Below are 19,976 nucleotides of genomic sequence, written 5' to 3'. Positions count from 1 at the left end.
GCCGGGGCCTTGGTTTTTATAGCCTTTTCTTCTCCACGTACAGCCCACCACTTGACAAGCTGGTTTGCCCTTCTCTGCAGCCCCAGAGACAGCCAGTCATTCTGATTTCTGCCCCCGCTTCCAGGGGTCCAGCTGCCACACGCCGGGCAGCTCCAGCAGCCACACGTGGGGGAGCCCCAGCAGCAGGAGCCAGGGGAAGCCGGTGGGGGTCTGACGTTACCAGGAGAATGAGAAGTGAAGACTAAGCAAGTGGCAGCCGTGCCAGCTCCCAGCACCCAGCCGTCTGCTTCTTGCCTGCGTTCAGGAGGGGCAGGCCCTGGTAGTGCTGGGTGTCCAGACAGGAGCTCAGTGCCCCATGGGCGTGTCTCCCTTTGGGCCAAACCCCACCCTCACTTGAAGTACAGCTTCCGCCTGAGGGTAGCCTTGGGGCACAGGTGTGGGGGCAAGGGCCACTGAGAAAGCAATCCAATTCCACAAAATAACTCAGGGCTTCTAAGAGCTACACGCTGGGCTGGAAGCAAAGCAGAGCCTCCCCCGCCTCTGCCGTGTTCGGGGGTTAGAACAAAGCAACAGGAGTACGCTTCGCAGGTACAACCTTGTGGGTGAGAAATGGCTGGACTCCCACTTTTATTTAGCAACTATAATCAGGACTTTTCAACCTGATATAATATATTAAGTCATTAAATTGCAGGCTGCTGTAATTTCCACAGGTATTTATTGAGTACTAATGTAATTCTTTCATCTAAGCAGAAAGATTGCATTGACTTTCGCAAGGAACTTTTACTTGATTAGATTGTAATCAGTTATGTCTTTTCCCAGGACCACATCCTTTTTCTAAAAAAATTCAATTATAATCTACTTGTTCCTCTGGGTTGCTGCACTTTATCATTTCATTAATCAACCTCCTTGCTCTCAAACTTGGATGAGAAGGGAGAGTTCAAAAGTCAATTCTCAGGCAGGGACCGAGGGCGGCCCCCTCTGCTGGTCAGACCAGGCATAGCATGGGCTTGGGGCGAGGAGCTGGTCTTCCCTGTTGCTCCCCACCTCCAACCCCCAGGAGTCACTGGGAGAAGGAGAAAAAAAGACTGTTTACAGGCACTACCTCAATCTTGAATTTTCCAAAATGGTGTCTAGATAGGGTGCTCTGGAAGACTAAATGGACTCTAAGAACCTCCCTTCCCCCCCCCCCCCCCCCCCCAACCCCCATCCAGTTTAAAGGAGACACCCTGGCAGGGGCAGCAGGGGGTGAGCACAGGTCTGGGCTCTAGTTACACGAAGGCCATTGTCCAGCCCAAGGGCTGCCATCTCCAGCTACCTGAGGATGCTGTTCACAGGAAGGCATCCCTGAGGGCCAGAGGCCCCAGAGCTGGTGGCAGAGGAGAGGAAGAAAGAGAGCAGGACTTGAGGGGACACAACGCCCTGGCACCAGTGGTTCAGAGTGGGCAGCCCCCTGATTTACAGAGGAGGGTACGGGGCCCAGAAAGGTGAGGGGTCTGGGCCCATGTGGCTCAGCAAACATCTGGCAGAGCCTGTCAATCAGCCGGACTGGGCCCCGTACTCTGTGCTCCCCTCAGCCCAGCCGACAGCCCACATTTCCATCCCCTGACCCAGGGCTCAGGCCAGCATGCCTATGCCCCTGGTGCCCCTCAGACAGCAGTTAGCAGGGTTCCCTTCCAGCAGTGCCCCCCAACCGCCCAGCCGCACCCCACCCCCAGCCCTGGACAGCACTTCACATGCACAGGAGAAGTGTCGGCTTTCCACAATAACAATTCACAGCCTTCCACCCACACCAAATCTGCTCTAAAAATATCAAATTATTTCCGTCATTAAATCCAAAATGCCATAAAACAAACTGCATCTCAGCTACTTATCCAGAGATTTCTTTAGTGCTCATTGCTGCCCCCCTCCCCTCCTACCCCCCCGCCGAGTGCCGAAGTGTAAGGAGTGGGAAAGATGAATTGCCACATCCGCCGGCTGGTTACTCAGCAGCATTCCATGGAAATTCGATGTTTTTTCTATTAAGTAAAGGAAAAGTCATCTTCCTCCGAGGTCAGACCGACGTTTGCAGAGCTCATTTTAGCTGCTGTGGCCAAAACCAAGACGGCTCTTCTGGAAGCACCGCCCCCTTTATTCAGGGACACCAGGATCTGTCACAGGCATTTCCACATCCACAGGGGCTCCCAGGGACCTGGGCTCACACCAGCACGTGTGCAGGCTCAGACGTGAATCTAAGTAAAACAGCAGCCGTTCATTCAGTCCCCAACACGTGCAATACACTCCCCTGGACACCATCCTCTGCCACCCACAGCCTGCGGTGTCTTTGTTGCCATTCCACACGTGTGGGTCAGAGAGGTCCAGCACCCCACCCCAGTTGTTTGGGGGTGTCCAGCTGATTCCAGGGTTCACGCCATTCTCAATGGCAGACACAGTGAGCTCTACTGAGGGCCATGCCAGGGGTTTCTGGAGGCAAGAAATGGGACATGAGCTGGGGGAATGAGTTGCCCAAAACAGATAAATGACTTAGCGGAAGATGAGCTGGGAATAGTCTGAGTCTGGCCTCCCACCGGTGTTTCTCCTGTGATCCGTCAGAACTGCGACTCCCCTGAGCACCTTGATGGCTCCCCACTGCCCAGAGAGTGACATCCTGCTCCTTCTGGGATTGTCCCCAAGGCCCCTGCTGCCATCCCGTTTAATGCCCTCCGCCCACTCCCACTCCCTCCAGGCCCATCTCCCCATTTAGGCCCCTCTTCAGAGTCCAGAAGACCCTTACAGGTCCTCCTGAACCGCCTCTCTGTCCTGAGATGGACTTTTCTGAGCCAGAAAGACTCCTTGGCTTTTCCCCAAATACCCCACTCACCTCTGGGTTCACGCTGCTCTCCCCCCAGATGCCCTAACTTTCTCTCCTTCTCTGTGTTTAAAAATCTCTCTGTCAGGCATAGTATTCAACATGGGGGATACAGTCGAAATGCCATAACAATTTTGTATGGTGACAGATGGGTACTAGACTCAACGTGGTGATCACTTCCTAAGATAAATGTCAAATCACTATGCTATACATTTGAAACTAATATAATGTACTTTAATTTTTTTTAAATCTCCTTATTCTTCAAAGCCCATGTAAATGCATCCTCCTGCAGGCAGTCTTCCCTGATTACCCGTTGGCAACAAGGGCTCACTTTCCCTCCTCCAGCTTCCCATGCATTTTCTAACTCAGCCATCCTTGTGGTCCCCCTCTAACACTGCCCAGAGTGAGAGTTATCTGGGTATATTTTTTGCTCTCCTCAACTCAACCGTAAGCTATTTGAGGGCTAGGCCCTGTCTTTAAACGTAGAAGATCTTTGTGCTGGGAAGCAGAGAAGCTTGGATGCAAACCTGAGGTGCTTGTTTTGTTTCTACAGACAAACCAGTTAATCCAGAAAGTCTGCGTTGGAGAGAACAATGTGATCGAAGAAGAAATCCGCATGAACAGGAGCGTGCACGAGTGGGCAGGAGGGGGTGGAGGAGGGGGCGGAGCCACCTACGTATTTCAGGTGAGGAGGACCGCCTTGGCTCCCCAGCTCCCCAAGGCGGTGACTTCCGAGTGTCATGGGAGGGGGGAGCCGCACAACAGCCCTGGCACCCAGATGCCACTTCGTGCCCCTTGGAGATGAGGAAGCCCAGGCCCAGAGGGGTGCTGGGCGCCCTGTCCATCCAAGAAGGGGCAGGCTCTGCTCCTGCTGCGGTGCCGGCCCCATTCGGCATGCACGCCTCTGCCCTCCGTGTCCTGAAGAGCCTTGTCTGGCATTGTCACAGCCAGGCAGGAAGCTAAGGGCAGAGGCTTCCCCGCTAGGTCCTCCCACAGGGACAGCGACGCTGAGGGCTTAACTTTGAGGTTGGGTGGGGGGTGGCAGAGCCACCTGTCCACCTCTCTTCCTCCCCCCTCTGAGAGTGGAGAGGAAGGAGGGAGCCAAGGGGCCTGCTCTGCCCCCCGCACCCAAACCTCTGAGGTAACTCCGTGAAGCTCCAGGAAAGGGGCCTGTAGCAAGCAGCCTGTAAGACTGAGCCCACGCGTGGTTTTCCTCTCTGATGGAGCCCCGACTGTAGCAGGAGCTGGGGGTGGGGGAGGGGTGGAGCACAAGCTGTTGGACTGTCGTAGAGCAAGTTCAAACAAAGCCCTCAGGCCTGCAATATGTCACCCACTGCCCAGCAAACACTCGGACACCTTAAACATTTAAATCGGGGCACTGGGGGCCCAAGAATGAAAGCGCAGCTCGGTGAGCCAACCTCTGAATGTCTCTCGGCCAGATGAAGGACGGCGTGCCGGTGCCCCTGATCATTGCAGCTGGCGGTGGCGGCAGGGCCTACGGGGCCAAGACAGACACGTTCCACCCCGAGAGACTAGAGAATAACTCCTCGGTTCTGGGACTCAACGGCTATTCCGGAGCTGCAGGTACAGTGGTGCGAACCCGCGCTCTCCCAGAATGTTCTCCTGGACCGTGCATGCTCCTGTTCAGCCAGGGTCCTCCTGCGGGCATCTCAATCACCTGTACCTGAGAGGGCGGGGGGGGGTGTATGAGATAGGTCCTGGCACCAAGGGAGGGGGGGCAGGCAGCATCCTTGGGTGGCAGAACCCACCTTGCTGACCACAGGGTTGGATTTGCAGAAGGTCACTGAGAAAATGAGACTGGCCCCAAGCATTCAGAGGGCCAGGCAGCCCTCCCCAGGTTTTACCAAATACACCTGGAGGTGAGCAGATGGGGGGAGAACGCTGGGCAGAGTCAGGCCCTCTAGACCCCCAGGGTCCTGACCCCAGGCCCAGGGTAGCCTGCTCACGCAGCCCCTCCCTGGTGGAGCTCTGTCTGGAAACCGGGGTCAGTGAGTGAGGGCCAGCCATGGCAGGGGGTGTGGATTCTCTGATTCTTCCAAAATCAGCCACCCCTAGAGAGAAAAGTCACGTCACTTTTGTACTTTCTCCACAACCAGCGTGAGGGAGGATTTTTGAAGGCATCTATCATTTGAGATTAATTAAAGCAAATACTCAAACTTTCTCTTTAATCAAGAGATGACTAGGGATAGAAGACAGTAGACACTGTTACTGGGTGGACAGTGAAGAATTACCCCCAGCAAGATTTATAGTGCTCCTTACAGAGGTGCAGATTTAATAAATTAAAAAACACTTCCACATCTACTGTACGTATGCACTTCAAAGCAGTCCTGCAGGGTTTTCCAGAAAGATGCTATTATTCCCGTTTTACAAGGGTCAGCGGGCTCACAGAAAGTTAGTAGATTTTTTTCTCAACATGACCGAACTGTTTCATGCTCAATCCATTTTTTTTTAAAGTTGTTGATTTATTTTTATGTCCATTATTTTCTTTCCCACACATTTGCTTGAAGGCTGCCAGATGGAGTCCGGGGGCAGAAACAATGCAAGGGTGGAGGGTGGGGGCAGGGGAAGGCAGCGGACGGGGTCAGGCCCAGCTCACCCCGATGCACTGACTAGGCCCCATGGCTCTGCGTGCCCACGTCCAGAACTCACTTCTCGTCCCCCAGGGGAGCAGGGGCCTTCCCTCTGCCACCTGACACCAGCAGCCACTCACTGGTTGGCAGGGGACAGACCAGCCCTTGAAACCTAAGCACCCCTCTAACTAACCTCCAAAGGTGACAAAGGGACCCCACGACTTGCCTGGGTGCCTCGATTGGCTCTGTGTGTCCCCATGCTAGACCCACGCTCATTCCTGACCTGGGTTTCATTGTCCAAAAACTGGCACCCTCGTCGTAGCACAACTGTCACCTCTATCCACACCCCCACCCCACACGCACACACACCCCAACCTCCCTCTGTAGCCCCCTCTGGGTCCAAAAGACTCTCCCAGGTTTGTTAACCCTTATGGTTGCAGCAGTCCCACAAACTGCTATTTCTCCAGGTCCCCCGCCCATCACGTGCTGGAGCCAGAAGGACTCTGGGGTCTTTAGGGGTAGGCCACCGGTTGCAATGTCATGTGAGACAGGACTGGGGGAGAGAAGGTCCTGGAATCTCCAGAGCCAGCAGGAAAGACTTCCCGGGGTCAGCCTGTGGCCTTCAGATAAAGTGGCGTTCCACCCCCATGCTGTCCATAGCAAGAGTGCAAAGCCGCCCCAGGCCTTGGGACGCACAGCTCCAGTGCTTGCCATTGCCACCAGGGTACCTAGGAGCAGGCAGGCACGATGCTGCCTGAGCTTCAGAGGGTGGAGCCTTCTGCACCATGTGCCCTGCCTGCAGATGCCCGCTGAGCCCTGCGCTTGGTGGTTGACGAAGCATTTCACACACTCACCACCTCCTCTGGTCCAAACTTGGACCTGCTGCTGAGGCAAGTCTCTATCCCCAAGTCACAGGCTCAGGGTGAGGAAGTCCTTGCCCAGGAAACACTAAAGCCCGCTGGGTTATCGGGTGCCGAGCCCGGGATTCTGCAGGGGCATCTCTGCATTGGCCTTGGCAGGGCTTTGGCAGTCGTCTGCTCAGGTTCTGGTGGGTCCTGGCGCTCGCTGAGGTGGGAAGCAGCTGATGGAACAAAGGCCCCGCACTTCGGGAGCTGGTAGACGGGGAGGGAAGGCAGAGGAACAAGCTGAGCCATCGTGCTGCCTGTCCCCCACCGACCCCAGCGCTGGCCAGGCGCTCACAGGGCTCTCGAGCCAGAGGCCTGACGGGGAGCAGCTGTACGAGGCGTGTGCCCACCGGGACACTGCCGTAGCTGAGGCGGTCCCTTTACACTCCTGGTCTTCCAGCTACGGACTGCAGCTCCCCGGCCCCACTGAAGACGGGGCTCCTGGGCCCCCTCAAAGCACACCGTGTCCAGCTTCCTTTGCCAGATCCAGCTGCTGACTTGACCTAGGCAGCAGCCTCACTAGAGTTTGCTCTGTCTCTCCCCACAGGTGGTGGAGGTGGCTGGAATGATAACACTTCCTTGCTCTGGTCTGGAAAATCTTTGCTGGAGGGTGCCACCGGAGGACATTCCTGCCCCCAGGCCATGAAGAAGTGGGGGTGGGAGACCAGAGGGGGTTTCGGAGGGGGTGGAGGGGGGTGCTCCTCAGGTGGAGGAGGCGGAGGATATATAGGTAAAGATGATTTGTGTTCAAGGTGTCACTCCCCTCCCCTCTTAGTCCTAGGCACCTCCCCTCCCCGCCCTCGCCTGCCCTCCCCTGCCCTCCCCTGGCCACCCCGTGTGGACTGTGATGTGACCGTGCACGCCTTCCGCTCAGCCCGGGGACCAGCCAGAGGCAGGGTATTGGCTTGTGAGCCAGCACCCTGCCTCAAGGCTTCGACAGCAACAGCATCAAGATCCCACGTGGTTCTTGATCGCCCCAAAGTCGATGACAAAGGGGCTTTGGCTTCTCGGACTGTTCTCCGAGCCACCCCTAAGACGTGCTGGCTTGAGAACCTTGGAGGCCAGGCTTCTCAACCCCGTGCTTCCCTTGGGATGGCCTGGCCCACGTCCCTGCCGAGCCAGCTCCTTAAGGGCCTGGTTTGTGGCTTCCAGCCTCCAGGACTCCTCACTCTCCTTTCCCTGCCCCAGCCCACCAGCTTCAGAACGCCACTCACTATGTTGATGGGCGCTGCCCCAGAGGGCAACTGCGGGCAGCCCAGCCCAGCCCTTCAGCAAGCAGCTGGCCCCTGGCCCCTGGCCCCGGGTCTCCTCCAAGCTAGAGTGGAGCACAGGAGCATTCTGAAGCTGAGAGGCCGGGAAATGGTGGCTCCACTGTCCCCACAGACTAGGACACAATGCATGCACACACTGTGATGTTCTGTCTGTATTTTGCTTAACGCTGTGAAAGATGCTTGCATTAACCAGATGCTCTTCTTTTCTAAGCCTTGGGTGGGTGGGCGGAGCCCAGGGGGGAGCCCAGAGATAATCCAGCCCCAGCTGAATGGAGGGACAGGAATCTAAAGGCACAGGGGCCCTTCCCCCATGTCCCAGCCCCTACCCAATGGCACTGGAGCAACTCCTCAATACCACTGCCCTGGCCAATCCCAGAAGCACCATGGGGCTAACCAGCCTGGAGAGACTAGAACTTTTCCAGCTCTCGTTCACATGCACTGCTTCCTATGGGGCCCTAATAGAGTGGGGACTCCCCCATGGGAGCTGGCCTGGACCTGGAGAGGAAAGGGGCCCCACACCCACCGTCTACAAGCCAAGCCCCATGTGCGGCCCCTGTGCCCTGAGCCTCCTTTCCCTCCCATCACCCCACCCTCCCAGGTGCCTCACTGGCCCCAATGCATGACCTGCTGATGCTCACGTGTGTTGAGACTGGGCACCCACCCCTCTGCGTTAAACTCTTCTCTGGTTTGCCACAGGCGGCAACGCAGCCTCAAATAATGACCCTGAGATGGACGGGGAGGACGGGGTGTCCTTCATCAGTCCCCTGGGCATCCTGTATACCCCAGCTTTGAAAGGTACCCTCTGCCAGGTGCAGAACCGACTTCCTTAGGCCAGGTCACTTCCACCCAGCTACCACCTCAGAACTGCTGACATGAGCCCAGGACACAAAGGCATGACTGTGGGTCGCTGGCAGACAAGGCTGCCGGGTCCTCATCTCACCCAGTTTTCTGGGAGTCAGGAGGTGTGGTCTGATGTGGACAGAGGCAGAAGACCGACCAGCAGGCCGGTTGTAGAATACACGGCAGTAACAGGGGCTGAACCAACCTAAGGGCCAGGCATGCAGACCCTCCTACCCACTTCCATCAATGCACCCACACCTCCGAACTCCACTCTCCAGATGCACGGAGGACTTTCCCACACAGAGCCGTGCCGCAGCGGCTGTGGGATGTGGGAATGGGGACCAGAGAACCCTCACTGACCGGCTGGAGACAGGCGTAGGGGCTGGGTGGGGTGTGGGGCAGCCTCCCCAGGGCCCGGCCGAGGCTCACCCTCTGTCCTTGCCAACAGTGATGGAAGGCCACGGGGAAGTGAATATTAAGCATTACCTGAACTGCAGCCACTGTGAGGTAGACGAGTGCCACGTGGACCCCGAGAGCCACAAGGTCATCTGCTTCTGTGAGCGCGGGACGGTGCTGGCTGAGGACGGCGTGTCCTGCATTGGTAAGGGGGTGGGGTGGGGCCTGAGACTGAGCCACCGCTGGTTTCCACAGTTCTGGAGGCATGGGGTGCAGTTCTGTAAACTTCATGACTGCCCCACGCCCCGTCGTCTGCCCCAGCACTAATGCTCTGACAGCTAGGCAGAGAGGCCTGAGTGTGAGGGACAGGCTGTGGGTCCCCAAGGAGTCCGAAGTCACCTAGCCCCACCCCTGACTCGGCGTGAACCCTCACACCAACAGCCAGGGGCCGTTCCGCCTCCGCAGGGACACCCCGAGTTCCAGGGACCCAGACACTTGAAGGCGTGTGCTTCCTCCAGGCCGTCCCTTCCAACTCCCACTGCACGGGTCCCCCTGGCAACAGCCTGTCAAGGGTGTCCTCCTCCTGCATGTCTTCTGCAGGCTAAATGACCCTGGAATTTCGGTTCTTCCCGTGGGACACAACTAACATCTCCTCTCCGTGCTGGTGCCCCACGCCTGCAGGTGTTTCCAATGTCCCTTCTGAAATGCAGTGTCTGGACCAGACACGATTCCACTGTGGGGTCAATGCCACTGTGGCACCTGGGAGCTCCCTCCCGGGGCCCCAGGAGGTAACTCAGCCTCGGAGTGTCCCTGAGGGGCACCCTCTGCTGTTGGGTCAGACCCAGTTCATTGCCGCCCACAGTCCCTGAATCTCTTCCTCAGCTGCAGCCGACTCACCTTTTACCCTCAGCCTGTCGTCGTGCCGTGGGTGTTTTGGATTAAGGTCCAGAATTGCATATCCAGGCCCGTTCCGTGCCTCCTTCACCCGAAGCCACTGTGGAACCGGGACACACCTGCTTTATGCCCTGGGTCCTCTGAAAGGAAGGGTGGACGAGGTTTCCAGGCATGAGGTGCAGGCGGCCTTTGTCCTGGCCGGGGAGGGCCTCTCTGACTCGGGTCAGCTCAAAGGAGAGCCAGCACGGTCACTGGTGTCTTGGGGGACCTGTCTTCCAGTGTCGCCCACCCCAGAGCCCCACCTGCCGCTCTCGCTGGTCCTCTCCATTGTGACCTCGGCACTCGTGGCCGCCCTGGTCCTGGCGTTCTCTGGCATCATGATCGGTGAGTGTGCCACGGCCCTGGGGCCTCCCAGGGAGGCAGGAAGGCAGATGTGGCAGAGCAGGGCAGCACCTTGGGCTCTGCCAGGGACCCTGAGGTGTCCCTCCATGTGGGTGGCAGCTGGGGCAGCTTAGGTTCCCGGCACAGCCGTGGGTCCCTAGGACCCCCTGATCCTGAACCTCAGCTCCACAAATAATTCCCTGGCTGCCCTCTGGGAGGTGGCGGGGGCGGGGAGCACTGCAGAGGTGGAGGCCTAGCTCAAGCTCAGCCCCGCCCCCAGACTTCCCTTCCAGCTCCCACCAGACACTGGCTTCAGCAGGCACTTCTCCTAGTTGGGCTCCTTCCGTTTGTAACTCCTCAACCCCCCCACCCACCCACCCACTCCACCCCCGCCCTCACTCCTCCCCCATCCCCTCCCTACTCCAAGCAGAGAATGCAAAGTTGGTTTTTGAGCTAAGGTGAGCCATCAGTAGGTCTCCCATCGTGTGACCAGGCTCCTCCTTCTGGAAATGCCCAGGGCAGGTGGGCAGGGAGGTAAAGGAAGGCAGAGGGAAAGGCTCCAGGCTGCACCTTCAGACCAGCCTCCTCCGGGGAGAGGAACTCCAGGGGTGGCCAAGAAGATGGCAGCACGTGTAATTCCCACAGGTGCATCCTTCAAAGGGCCGGGATGCTAAGAGCAAACACGTTTTGCTCACTCACTACATGCCAGGCAGTTCCCACATTTTAGTTCACCGAGGAGGGGAGGCAACAGAACCACAGCAGCTGGCTCGTTTGCCCTGGCCCGGAGCGGGGAGGCTGGGCTTTGAGGGCAGAACTCTCCCTGGGAATCAGTTTCCTGCTGCCTCCCCTGGAGTTTGCCTACAGAGAGCTCTCCCGTGTGTAATAACGGAGATAATGGTCCCTTGCAATGGTAGAGCTCTTTAGAATTTTTCGAAACCATTTCATATTGGTGAATTTATTTTACTGAGACAACCCTAGGCAGTGGGGGCAGGGGGGCTTAGGGGACAGGGCAGGAGTTACTTTTCCTGCCTACAGAGGAGGCTGGGAGCCCAAGAGATCACATGACCCGGTCAGTGTCACTCAGCCTGTAAGTAACAAAGGTGACGTTAGAGTGCAGGTCCTCAGGCACCAGTTTAGATGCCAGCTTAGCACCCTGTCCACTCTGGCAGTTCTCCAACTACAGGAAGCAGGAGTGATGGAGATCCCCGCCCCCGCACCCCATGCTCTCACATCCGCTGCCATGTCTGCCCCCCCCCCCACAAAGGCCGGGCACCACAGAGACACGGAGGCAGGCCTGGTCCTAGAGACTGGGACACCTTTGAGGGGTTTTGCTCAGCCCTCACCCTCTTGCATTCGGGGCCAGACTTTCAACACAGTCTGACGGTTCCCCCAGCCCCCCGCTGGCTCCCTCCCCACTCCCCCTCAGAGCCATTTTCCATAATCTTGTCTTGGGTCTGCTTCTCAGAGGACCTGAACTAATGTGTCTCTGTCCCGTACGACACAGTAAAATCTTTCCCATTTATATGACTTTAATATTTACATTTATTTTAAATAATCTTCTCATTAAAAGTACTTTCGCATCTATAATCATTTTGTTAGCATTACTAAGTGTGGTGGAAGAGTTTGGATCTCAGAGGAGGGGATGGAGATCCGGGAAGGCTTCCTGGAGGGGGTGGTCTGTGCTGGGCTTCAAGAGCCGGGCTGCCTGGTCCAGGCCACACTCAGCTGACCTCCACCCATCTGCAGTGTACCGCCGGAAGCACCAGGAGCTGCAGGCAATGCAGATGGAGCTGCAGAGCCCCGAGTACAAGCTGAGCAAGCTCCGCACCTCAACCATCATGACGGACTACAACCCCAACTACTGCTTTGCCGGCAAGACCTCCTCCATCAGCGACCTGAAGGAGGTGCCTCGGAAAAACATCACCCTCCTTCGGTGAGTGCCCTGCCATCCTCCAGGGAAGGGGGCGTTGCGTTGTGTTCCGGGGGCCTGGACTTCATCCCTGCACCATGGATTCCTCTAGCCTCGGGAGGCCAGCCCAGCCCCACCCTCCAGAGGTCCCCAGAGGGATACAGGGTCATGTTCAAGGCCATTTGGGGGATACTTAATCACTTAACACCCTGTGTGCTCGATGGGAGTTTGCACAATGGGAGGAACCAGGACTCTCCTCAAAACCCACACAAGTGTCCCCTCCCTGAGCCGTCCTGGCTCCTCCCTCCTCCTGATGGAGCAAAGTGCTGCCTCCAAGCCCCAGAGCACCCTGTGCATGTCTGCCCCTCACTGAGTGTACCCCGCCGAAGTGTCTGCAGTGTTCTGTCCCTCCCGCCCCGAGGAGTGCACACCTCCAGGGTGAGGGCCAGGCCTTGGCCTCCCCTGTGTCCCTGGCCACTGTCAGAGACTCAAGTCTTCCTTGAAGGGAAGTTCAACCATTGTCATGAATCCCGAGTTGGCACGCCTCTTGCCAGCTTTCACATAAATCCACAGAGTCAGGATTGAGTGGCAAAGCCAGGTTGAGGGTGCGACTCCTGTGCACGGGCCCCCGGCCCCTCGTGGGCAGCCACTTGGTGCGCACAACCCTTTCTCATGGCCAGCCTGCCTCGGCCTCATTGTGCCTTCTCCGTTGTGCAGGGGTCTGGGCCATGGTGCATTTGGGGAGGTGTATGAAGGTCAGGTGTCTGGAATGCCCAGTGACCCGAGCCCCCTGCAAGTGGCTGTAAAGGTAAGAGGGGCTCCCTCGAGGACCCGACCGGGGCCAGCGGTCTCTGCAGGCTGCAGGTGGACAGCGCTCACTGCCACCGCTCACGGCCGTCTCCCCTCTGTGCCAGACGCTGCCCGAGGTGTGCTCCGAGCAGGACGAGCTGGACTTCCTCATGGAGGCCCTGATCATCAGGTAGTCCCGCAGAGACGCCCCATGTCCCACCCCAGCCCCGCCCCAGCTGACAGCTGTCACCAGAATGCCTCTCCCTCTCTGGCTGGAGCTTCCCCAGATTCTTAACCTACCTTACCAGGGTGGAGCAGCCCCACATGGTATCTCAAAAAAATCTCAGCGACCTAATCATTCAGTTGACACCCCTCTGCCTTCAACTAGCACCCCTGTGCAGTCCATTCTCTTTCCCTTCTTCTTAAGCATAGAGCGTGCTAGTGTTTGCCGTGGAAGATGTGATCTCCCTCCAGGGGCCTTTCCCGACAGTCCCCGAGCTCACATCTCGTGCCCCTAACGTGAGGGGAGGCTGCCCCACCTCGGTCCATGCAGTGGTCCCGGCTTCCCTCAGCGGGTGGTGCTGGGGCCCCTAACTGGAACCTCGGTGTCCAGGGCTCTGACTATAGATCACTTTAAGGAGGACACACGGGTTTGACCTTGAGGTCTGGCTGGGCTCCGGCCTCCTGTGGCACTGGGGAGCCTGGTACATCCTGGCAGAGTGGGGCAGCCTGGGGTCTCCCCTTGGTGGCGGTGGCAGAGGAAAGGAAGCGGGGCGGTGCGTGGTGTCCAGGCTGGTGGTGTCCAGAGCCACAGGAGGACAAACAGCGGGCTCTGTGCCTTGCTTGGAAAATAGTTTCTTTTCTGATTATACATGTAATACATTATTGAATGAAACTTGGAAAGTAGAAGATTATATGAAGAAGGCACAAATCCGTCTATCGCACTACTTGGCAAAACCATTCTATTCCAACTCTGCATGTGTGTGCCCGTGTGCAGATTCGGGGCCCTGCTGCCCTGGGTGTCCCAGCAGGATCACACTAACAGGAAAACCCAAGTCCCCGGGCCTCCAGGAGGAGCCCACAGTGGGATCGCTATGCCCCTCTTTCTTCTCAGTCTCTTTCACACAACACCCCTGGCGGGTCCTCCAGCTTCTGCCTCGGAGGACTCAGACACGCAACCCAGCAGGCAGTCCACACACCGGTCTCCGAGAACAACCCTGGGTGCTCCCCTGTCTCCCCACCCTCTTCCTCAGCCAGGTGTCTATGCAGGGTCCTCCCACCCCCAGCCAAATACTCTCCTGCAGACCGAGCTCCTGCCAGGCCTGCCCCCAGGTTCTTCCACCCGCTCAGTGACGAGACAGTTCTCAGCTGAGGCTCAGCATAGGACCCCCACTACCAATGTCTGCAGAACGCATTTACCTAACGCGTCTGCTGAAAACATAAAGTTATACCCTGCTTTCCCCCCTTAAGATTTTCCCAGACTCAGCTCAGTTACATTTGCCTCCTCCCCTGTGCTCTGCAGCAAATTCAATCACCAGAACATCGTGCGCTGTATTGGAGTGAGTCTTCAGGCCCTGCCCCGGTTTATCCTGCTGGAGCTCATGGCAGGAGGGGACCTCAAGTCTTTCCTCCGGGAGACCCGTCCTCGCCCGGTGAGTGAGAACTGGTCTCTCCTCGGCGCTTGTGCCAAGGAACAAGTGGGGTGGGAGGAGCAAGAGCGGGCAGCCCGGGGAGCAGCTGGGGCGAGGGGCAGAGAGTCAGCCCCTGGGCCTGGATCTGGGGGCATGGCCAGGAGAGAATGCACAAAATGTGGACAAGGCCCTGGAGCTCGTGCAAGGCTCGTGCAGTGGGTTCTCCAGCCTGAGTCCATTTTTATGGCCGGCTGACCATGGAAAACCAAACTAGGGACCAGCACAGAGAGGGACATTTATGCCAACCAGGTCACTTACCCAGACAGCCGACGTGGGGTAGGCCCATCTCTATCCACTTGCTCTGGCCCCACTGTCACTTCTCAAATGGTGACATCAGACCTTGTAGTTTTACTATAAAAACGAAGTGCTGGAGTATTTAGGAAGGTGCTGCATGTGTGCTATAGCTGGGGGTTTGGAGCTGGGGACAGTGGAGAGACCTGCGTGGAGCCAGGCATGCCACGCCCCTGCCCTGCCTGGCCATTCTACAACCACAGGGCCTAGGGAAGACTACCCAGTCCGGCCTCGGTGTCTGCAGCATGAAGTCCAAGGGCTGGACTGGAACATCTTGGACGTGGTTCTGAATTATAGCACGCAACACACTGGGCGGACCCAGAACCCAGCCACCCACTCGTTACTGCCAGGCTCCTCAGGAGGCCCTGGGTGCTAGGGACCGGAGCAGAGTCCGGAGTCCAGACGTGGCTTCCCGGAGTTGCCGCTGGACTGTGAGGACTACAGAGACGACTCGCACCCTCCCCGCCCCCAGGGAAACAGAGGAGGACTGAGACACCTGCTGCAGAATGCCCAGAGCTGAACATTCTGTTCTCGGGGACTCCCAAGTGGCGGCAGAAACCTTGGAAGGTCACACCCGTTGCAATCGCCACCTCCAGCCAGGCTCCACTCAGAATATCTTAGTCTGGGTGTGTGCGTGCTCCTGAGCACGCCCGGCAGGGGGGTGTGGGGGAAAGAAAGACGGACCCACTTTGTAACAGTCCTCAGTGGCTTCCTCCTCTCTCCAAACCCCTGCGTGAACAGCACAGCTCTTCCACGGAGGAGGAGACTGTGGCTCAGAGACAATTAAGGATTTGCCAGGGCCACACGGGATGTGGAAGAGCTGCGACCCAAAACTCAGGGCTTATGACTCCTGACACAGTGCTTTTTCCAACCCACTGTGCCCTTTTCCCAATGACCCCCCCTCGGGAATGCCATAGATGGCCACAGTGAGGCTGGCTCATTAAGAGCCAGCACTGCAAGCCAGGCAGGCTTCTCCGCCCAGGTCCAAGCACCAACTCAGTGGCTTCTCCACCACCACCCACCAAGGCAGAGACTTCGGTGCTTGTGCTCTGAGACTCAGCAGTGCTTCTGGCAGAGGCCCAATGGTGGACACTCGACGGAGACTTTGGGAAGAGGCATGGGGCTGGTCTTCCCACTGGACATCCCTGGGGCCAGAGGAGAAGGAGGATCGCACACGCACAGGAGAAGCTTGGGATCTCTGCAGGGGGCCTGGGAAACCACCACTCGGCCAGTCCAAGGACTTCGGTGGCTGGGGCCGGGTAGCAGTGAGGAGCGGGGCTTCTCTCTCTCTTAACAATGAAAGATGATTTGAATATTGTTCCAAGACACAAAGTACCAGGAAGGAGAGGAAAATCACTGACACCTCCCACGCCACGGTGCCACCGTGGAGGGCTCAGGGCAGCAGCCTCTGACAGCAGGACCTGCGCCTGACACGCGCACAAGGGTGGGATGGCCAGCTCTCCTGGGACAGCCCCTTCCAGGGGTCAGGATTCCACCTACCAAATCTGCTTATAGCCTTTGACCTGGCGCTCCTCGCCAACTCTGTCCCGAAGTCTCTCAGCACCTGCCATCCTTGTTCTCACCCCCATGTGCCTCCCCATCCCAGGCGAGCTGGTCCTTCCTGAGATGCCTGCCCCAGCGGTGATTTGAAAGGTCTACCCCACAGAGGGAGCCCACACAGATGCGTCTGTGGCAGCAGCTTCCTGGAGGTTAGAGAACTGGGTGTTCTGTGTAGACTGTGAGCACCAGGAAACCCAGCACGGATGGGGTCCGGTCACCCACAGAATGTGATTGGAGTCAGCAGAGGGGGCTCATCTCAGTGAATCCTACCTGTGCTGAAGGAGGGAGGGGCAGCTAATGGACATCAGGGCTGGAGAAATATGGGGGGGGGGGGTCGGGACGGGGAGTTGGTCCTCCAGTCTATGGAACTCACTGAATTCAAAGGCCTGAATTCCACCTGGCTCACCCGTTTGAACTCCCCAGGCTCTCAGGGCCTACATGATGACCTCCTGTGTACAGGCTGTGGTCTGGCCACTCAGAAGCAGACAAGGTCTCTGTCCTCCCTTGCCACCCTCCCTGGAGCTCACAGGTTCCATGGACTTGCAGGATCCAAGCACCCCCGAGGTTGTCTGAGAGACTCTGGCTTCAGACCGCAAATGCACGGACATGAGTGGCCTGCAGATTACAGACACACGGGACAGAAAGCACGCCCAAGCTAACCACGTTGATCATGGCAATGACATTCGTGGGTAACTGATGAAAACATCACTTGGTCCCAAGACTCCACCTTTTCTAGAAGGCAGATCCTTTTAAATTTCAAAAACAATGTTTTTGCAGACCATCTTTACTCCATAGATGTTTACTGAGGGTTTATTATATGCCACATATGGGCTAATCACCATCTTTTAGTAACCGTTGAGTCCATCAATAATGACAAAAGCCATTAAGGAGTCAGGGATCTCTTCACTCACGGTGGCAGTCATCACCCCCCCCCCAGTGTCCATATGTGCGTGGAACACGGCCACATACGTGGGGAATGGCTCTGGCACGTGCTCAGTGCGCAGGGGGCTCTTTGGAGCCCAGCGGTCACTGCGTCCAGGAGGGAAGCTCCAATTTGGACTAGTACTCAGGTCTGGGTCTCCGGCTCTGGCCCCGTAACCCCCGTGCTGGCTCCAACTGCGCAAAGGGGCCTTGGGTGCCCGTGAAGAGTCGGCCACGCGAGGAGTAAAAGGGGGCCACCGGCATCAACTTCTCGTCGCTTTTCAAAGGGCTTTTTGCCACTTTTCATCCGTCGCATTCCCTGTCTGCATCTGCTTTTCCCTCCCCCATCTTTCCCTCCCGCTCTTCGACGCGTCAATTTTAATAAATACGTCACTGTCCTGTTTCCCACGGGGTGTGACAGTCCCTGCCCCGTGTCCTGCAGTTCTTCCTCCCCGAACAACCCAGGAGACGCTCCTTCAGGAAAGACTAGCTATCGATATCATCCTGGTTTTTATTACAGCCGGGCTGTCAAACTCATTTTCACTGGGGGCCGCACCAGCCTCTCTACCCGGCACTGGGCCGAAGGAAACGCGGCTGAGGCCGCGTCCGGCCCTCGGACCCTGTGCCTGCCCCCCTGTGGTCTACGGCCTCCTTTGGGAACAGCCCCTCCGCGGCTGTGACCGAGCAGTCATCCCACCTGTTTTCTCACTTGTGAAGTGGGAGACTGGTCTGAACGGTGTCCCCAGAAGGGACACCAGCGCTTTCGGTGCTCACACTCACACGCCCTCCCTAGAGGATTGAGCGGCCGAACCCCAGAGCTGTGAGAGGCCCCCTTGTTGGTCCTCCGTGTGCGTTACCGTGTAGCGAGACCCTGGGAACTCCCGTGATGGAGAGCTGGTTTAACCCAGGCATTCCCGTGCCTCTCTGATCGAGTTCCACCCCAAAGCCCGCTTTGAGAAACACTGGACAAGATCCTCTGTGAGTACTGGACAGGGTACACCCATAACCTCCATGGCCCGAGGTTGCCAAGGGAAGGGCCACACTCAGGAGCAGACTCAGGGGGAAAAGCCCTGATTTGAAAGCCGTGGTTGGATACAAACAGCACTGAGCACATTGGCTATGCTCCCTGACCCCACACACACACACACACACTCACACACCTACACTCACACACCTACACTCACACACCCCTCACCAGTGGGTCACTTCTCTCCCTCGGGTGGCCAACTCTGCTTCTGTGCTGAGTGATTAGTGGAGAAGTTAATTTGCTCTGAGCAGCCACAGACAAGGAGCCCAGATAAACCTGGCCCCCAGGTTAATGCCTGGGAAGATTCAGTCCCTGAAGCGTGCCAGGCTCACGAAGCATTTGAGACATCAAAGGCACTGCCATCCTGAGTGATGGGGGGACAGAGACACTCAGGGGAAGCCACGGGTTCGGTCGGAACAGAAAGCATTTCCATTACTAGAGCAACATGGATGAATGTTTCCCTCAGAAGCATATTTACTTCCCTTTTTCCCAGGACATGGGGACGGTCTCCCTCACGGTACCTGGTGTTTCCGACTGAACGAGGGCCCTGGCGAAACCCAGTGCTCGGATGTGCGGCCCTCCACGCCGCAGCCCTGCCCACGACCACAGGGCCCTTCAGGAAGCGTTCCCTCTGTGCCCTGTGTGTCCTCCTAGCCAGTCGGCGAGGCCAAGTGCCACGCCACTGTCGCAGGTGGGGACACCATGGCTTGGAGAGCGACACAGCAATTAGCCCAGGTCACACAGCCAGTGAGGGACAAGCAGGAATGAAGGCCAGGCTTAAAACCGCCCAGTGATTTTTTTTAATGCGCAGCCAGCTTGGACCCCAGGGGGACAGCCTGTCCTGTCTTGGCCCCGTCGCGAGCACTTGAAGCTAGTGTTTCGTATCTTCTCTCCCCAAGAACTTCTCACCAGTGGGTCATTTCTGTGTCGCCACAGAACCAGCCCTCCTCCCTGGCCATGCTGGACCTTCTGCACGTGGCTCGGGACATCGCCTGTGGCTGCCAGTACTTAGAGGAAAACCACTTCATCCACCGGTGAGTCACGTGCCCCTGCCTTCTGCTCGCTTCCTCCCACGTCTCAGGGGCCCAGCCTCCCCCGTGGAGCACGGTCGTGGGTCCTCTCCAGTGCGGGTTCAGCTTCACCTCTGCGATGACTGCTTACTGTATCAGGGCTTCGCTTGCCCCGTATGTAAGGTGGGAGCCATAAAACACCCACTCAGCGCTGAAGGCCTTGATGATCTAGCTGTGCTTGACTTCCTGTGGGGCCCCAGCCTGCATCTCGCAGCGAATCCTCCAGGTCCCGGAACACTTTATCGTTCCTCTTCCTAGAACACTGAGCTCCTTGCAGGAAGTTAAAAGAGTTCATATCTTCACTACAGGTGCTCAAAGACACGAACCTGTTTTACTCATTTCCATATCCCTGCCATATATGAGGCACAAGAAATGTTTGTTGAATAAATTAAATTTTTTCTAAAACTCCATGCAATGAGCATAACAATAATTTTATTTACTTCTACACTTCATTTCCTGTGCTGCACCCGACCCTCATGTTCCAGTGGCGTCTGCACGGCGGCCTCGAGTCTGCACGGTAGACGCCACAGGTCACGCAGGGCTTTTTCCGCGTGGGTGCGGGGCTCTCTCAGCGGCCCTCTCAGCTGGCAGCTCC

The 19,976-nt window shown here is 57.3% G+C and overlaps 1 protein-coding gene across 1 annotated transcript in view; it reads left to right on the top strand.

Annotated features, from left to right (window-relative positions):
* The window catches only part of ALK (ALK receptor tyrosine kinase), a 634,712-nt gene that overhangs the window by 600,317 nt on the left and 14,419 nt on the right, over positions 1-19,976 (top strand). The window contains exons 14-24 of the mRNA XM_037146752.2: positions 3,399-3,530; positions 4,285-4,429; positions 6,889-7,071; positions 8,309-8,407; positions 8,901-9,053; positions 10,022-10,126; positions 11,870-12,056; positions 12,750-12,840; positions 12,947-13,011; positions 14,344-14,473; positions 19,248-19,345. Of these exons, the coding sequence (XP_037002647.2) occupies positions 3,399-3,530; positions 4,285-4,429; positions 6,889-7,071; positions 8,309-8,407; positions 8,901-9,053; positions 10,022-10,126; positions 11,870-12,056; positions 12,750-12,840; positions 12,947-13,011; positions 14,344-14,473; positions 19,248-19,345 (1,388 nt within the window). The remainder of the gene's footprint in view (positions 1-3,398; positions 3,531-4,284; positions 4,430-6,888; positions 7,072-8,308; positions 8,408-8,900; positions 9,054-10,021; positions 10,127-11,869; positions 12,057-12,749; positions 12,841-12,946; positions 13,012-14,343; positions 14,474-19,247; positions 19,346-19,976) is intronic.

The sequence above is a fragment of the Artibeus jamaicensis genome, unplaced genomic scaffold (genome assembly GCF_021234435.1).
Source record: "Artibeus jamaicensis isolate MK-2021 breed Jamaican fruit bat unplaced genomic scaffold, CSHL_Jam_final contig_465, whole genome shotgun sequence".
Lineage (NCBI taxonomy): Eukaryota > Metazoa > Chordata > Mammalia > Chiroptera > Phyllostomidae > Artibeus > Artibeus jamaicensis.
Note: the sequence above shows the minus strand (reverse complement) of the source record. Positions and strands in the feature narration are given on the sequence as shown.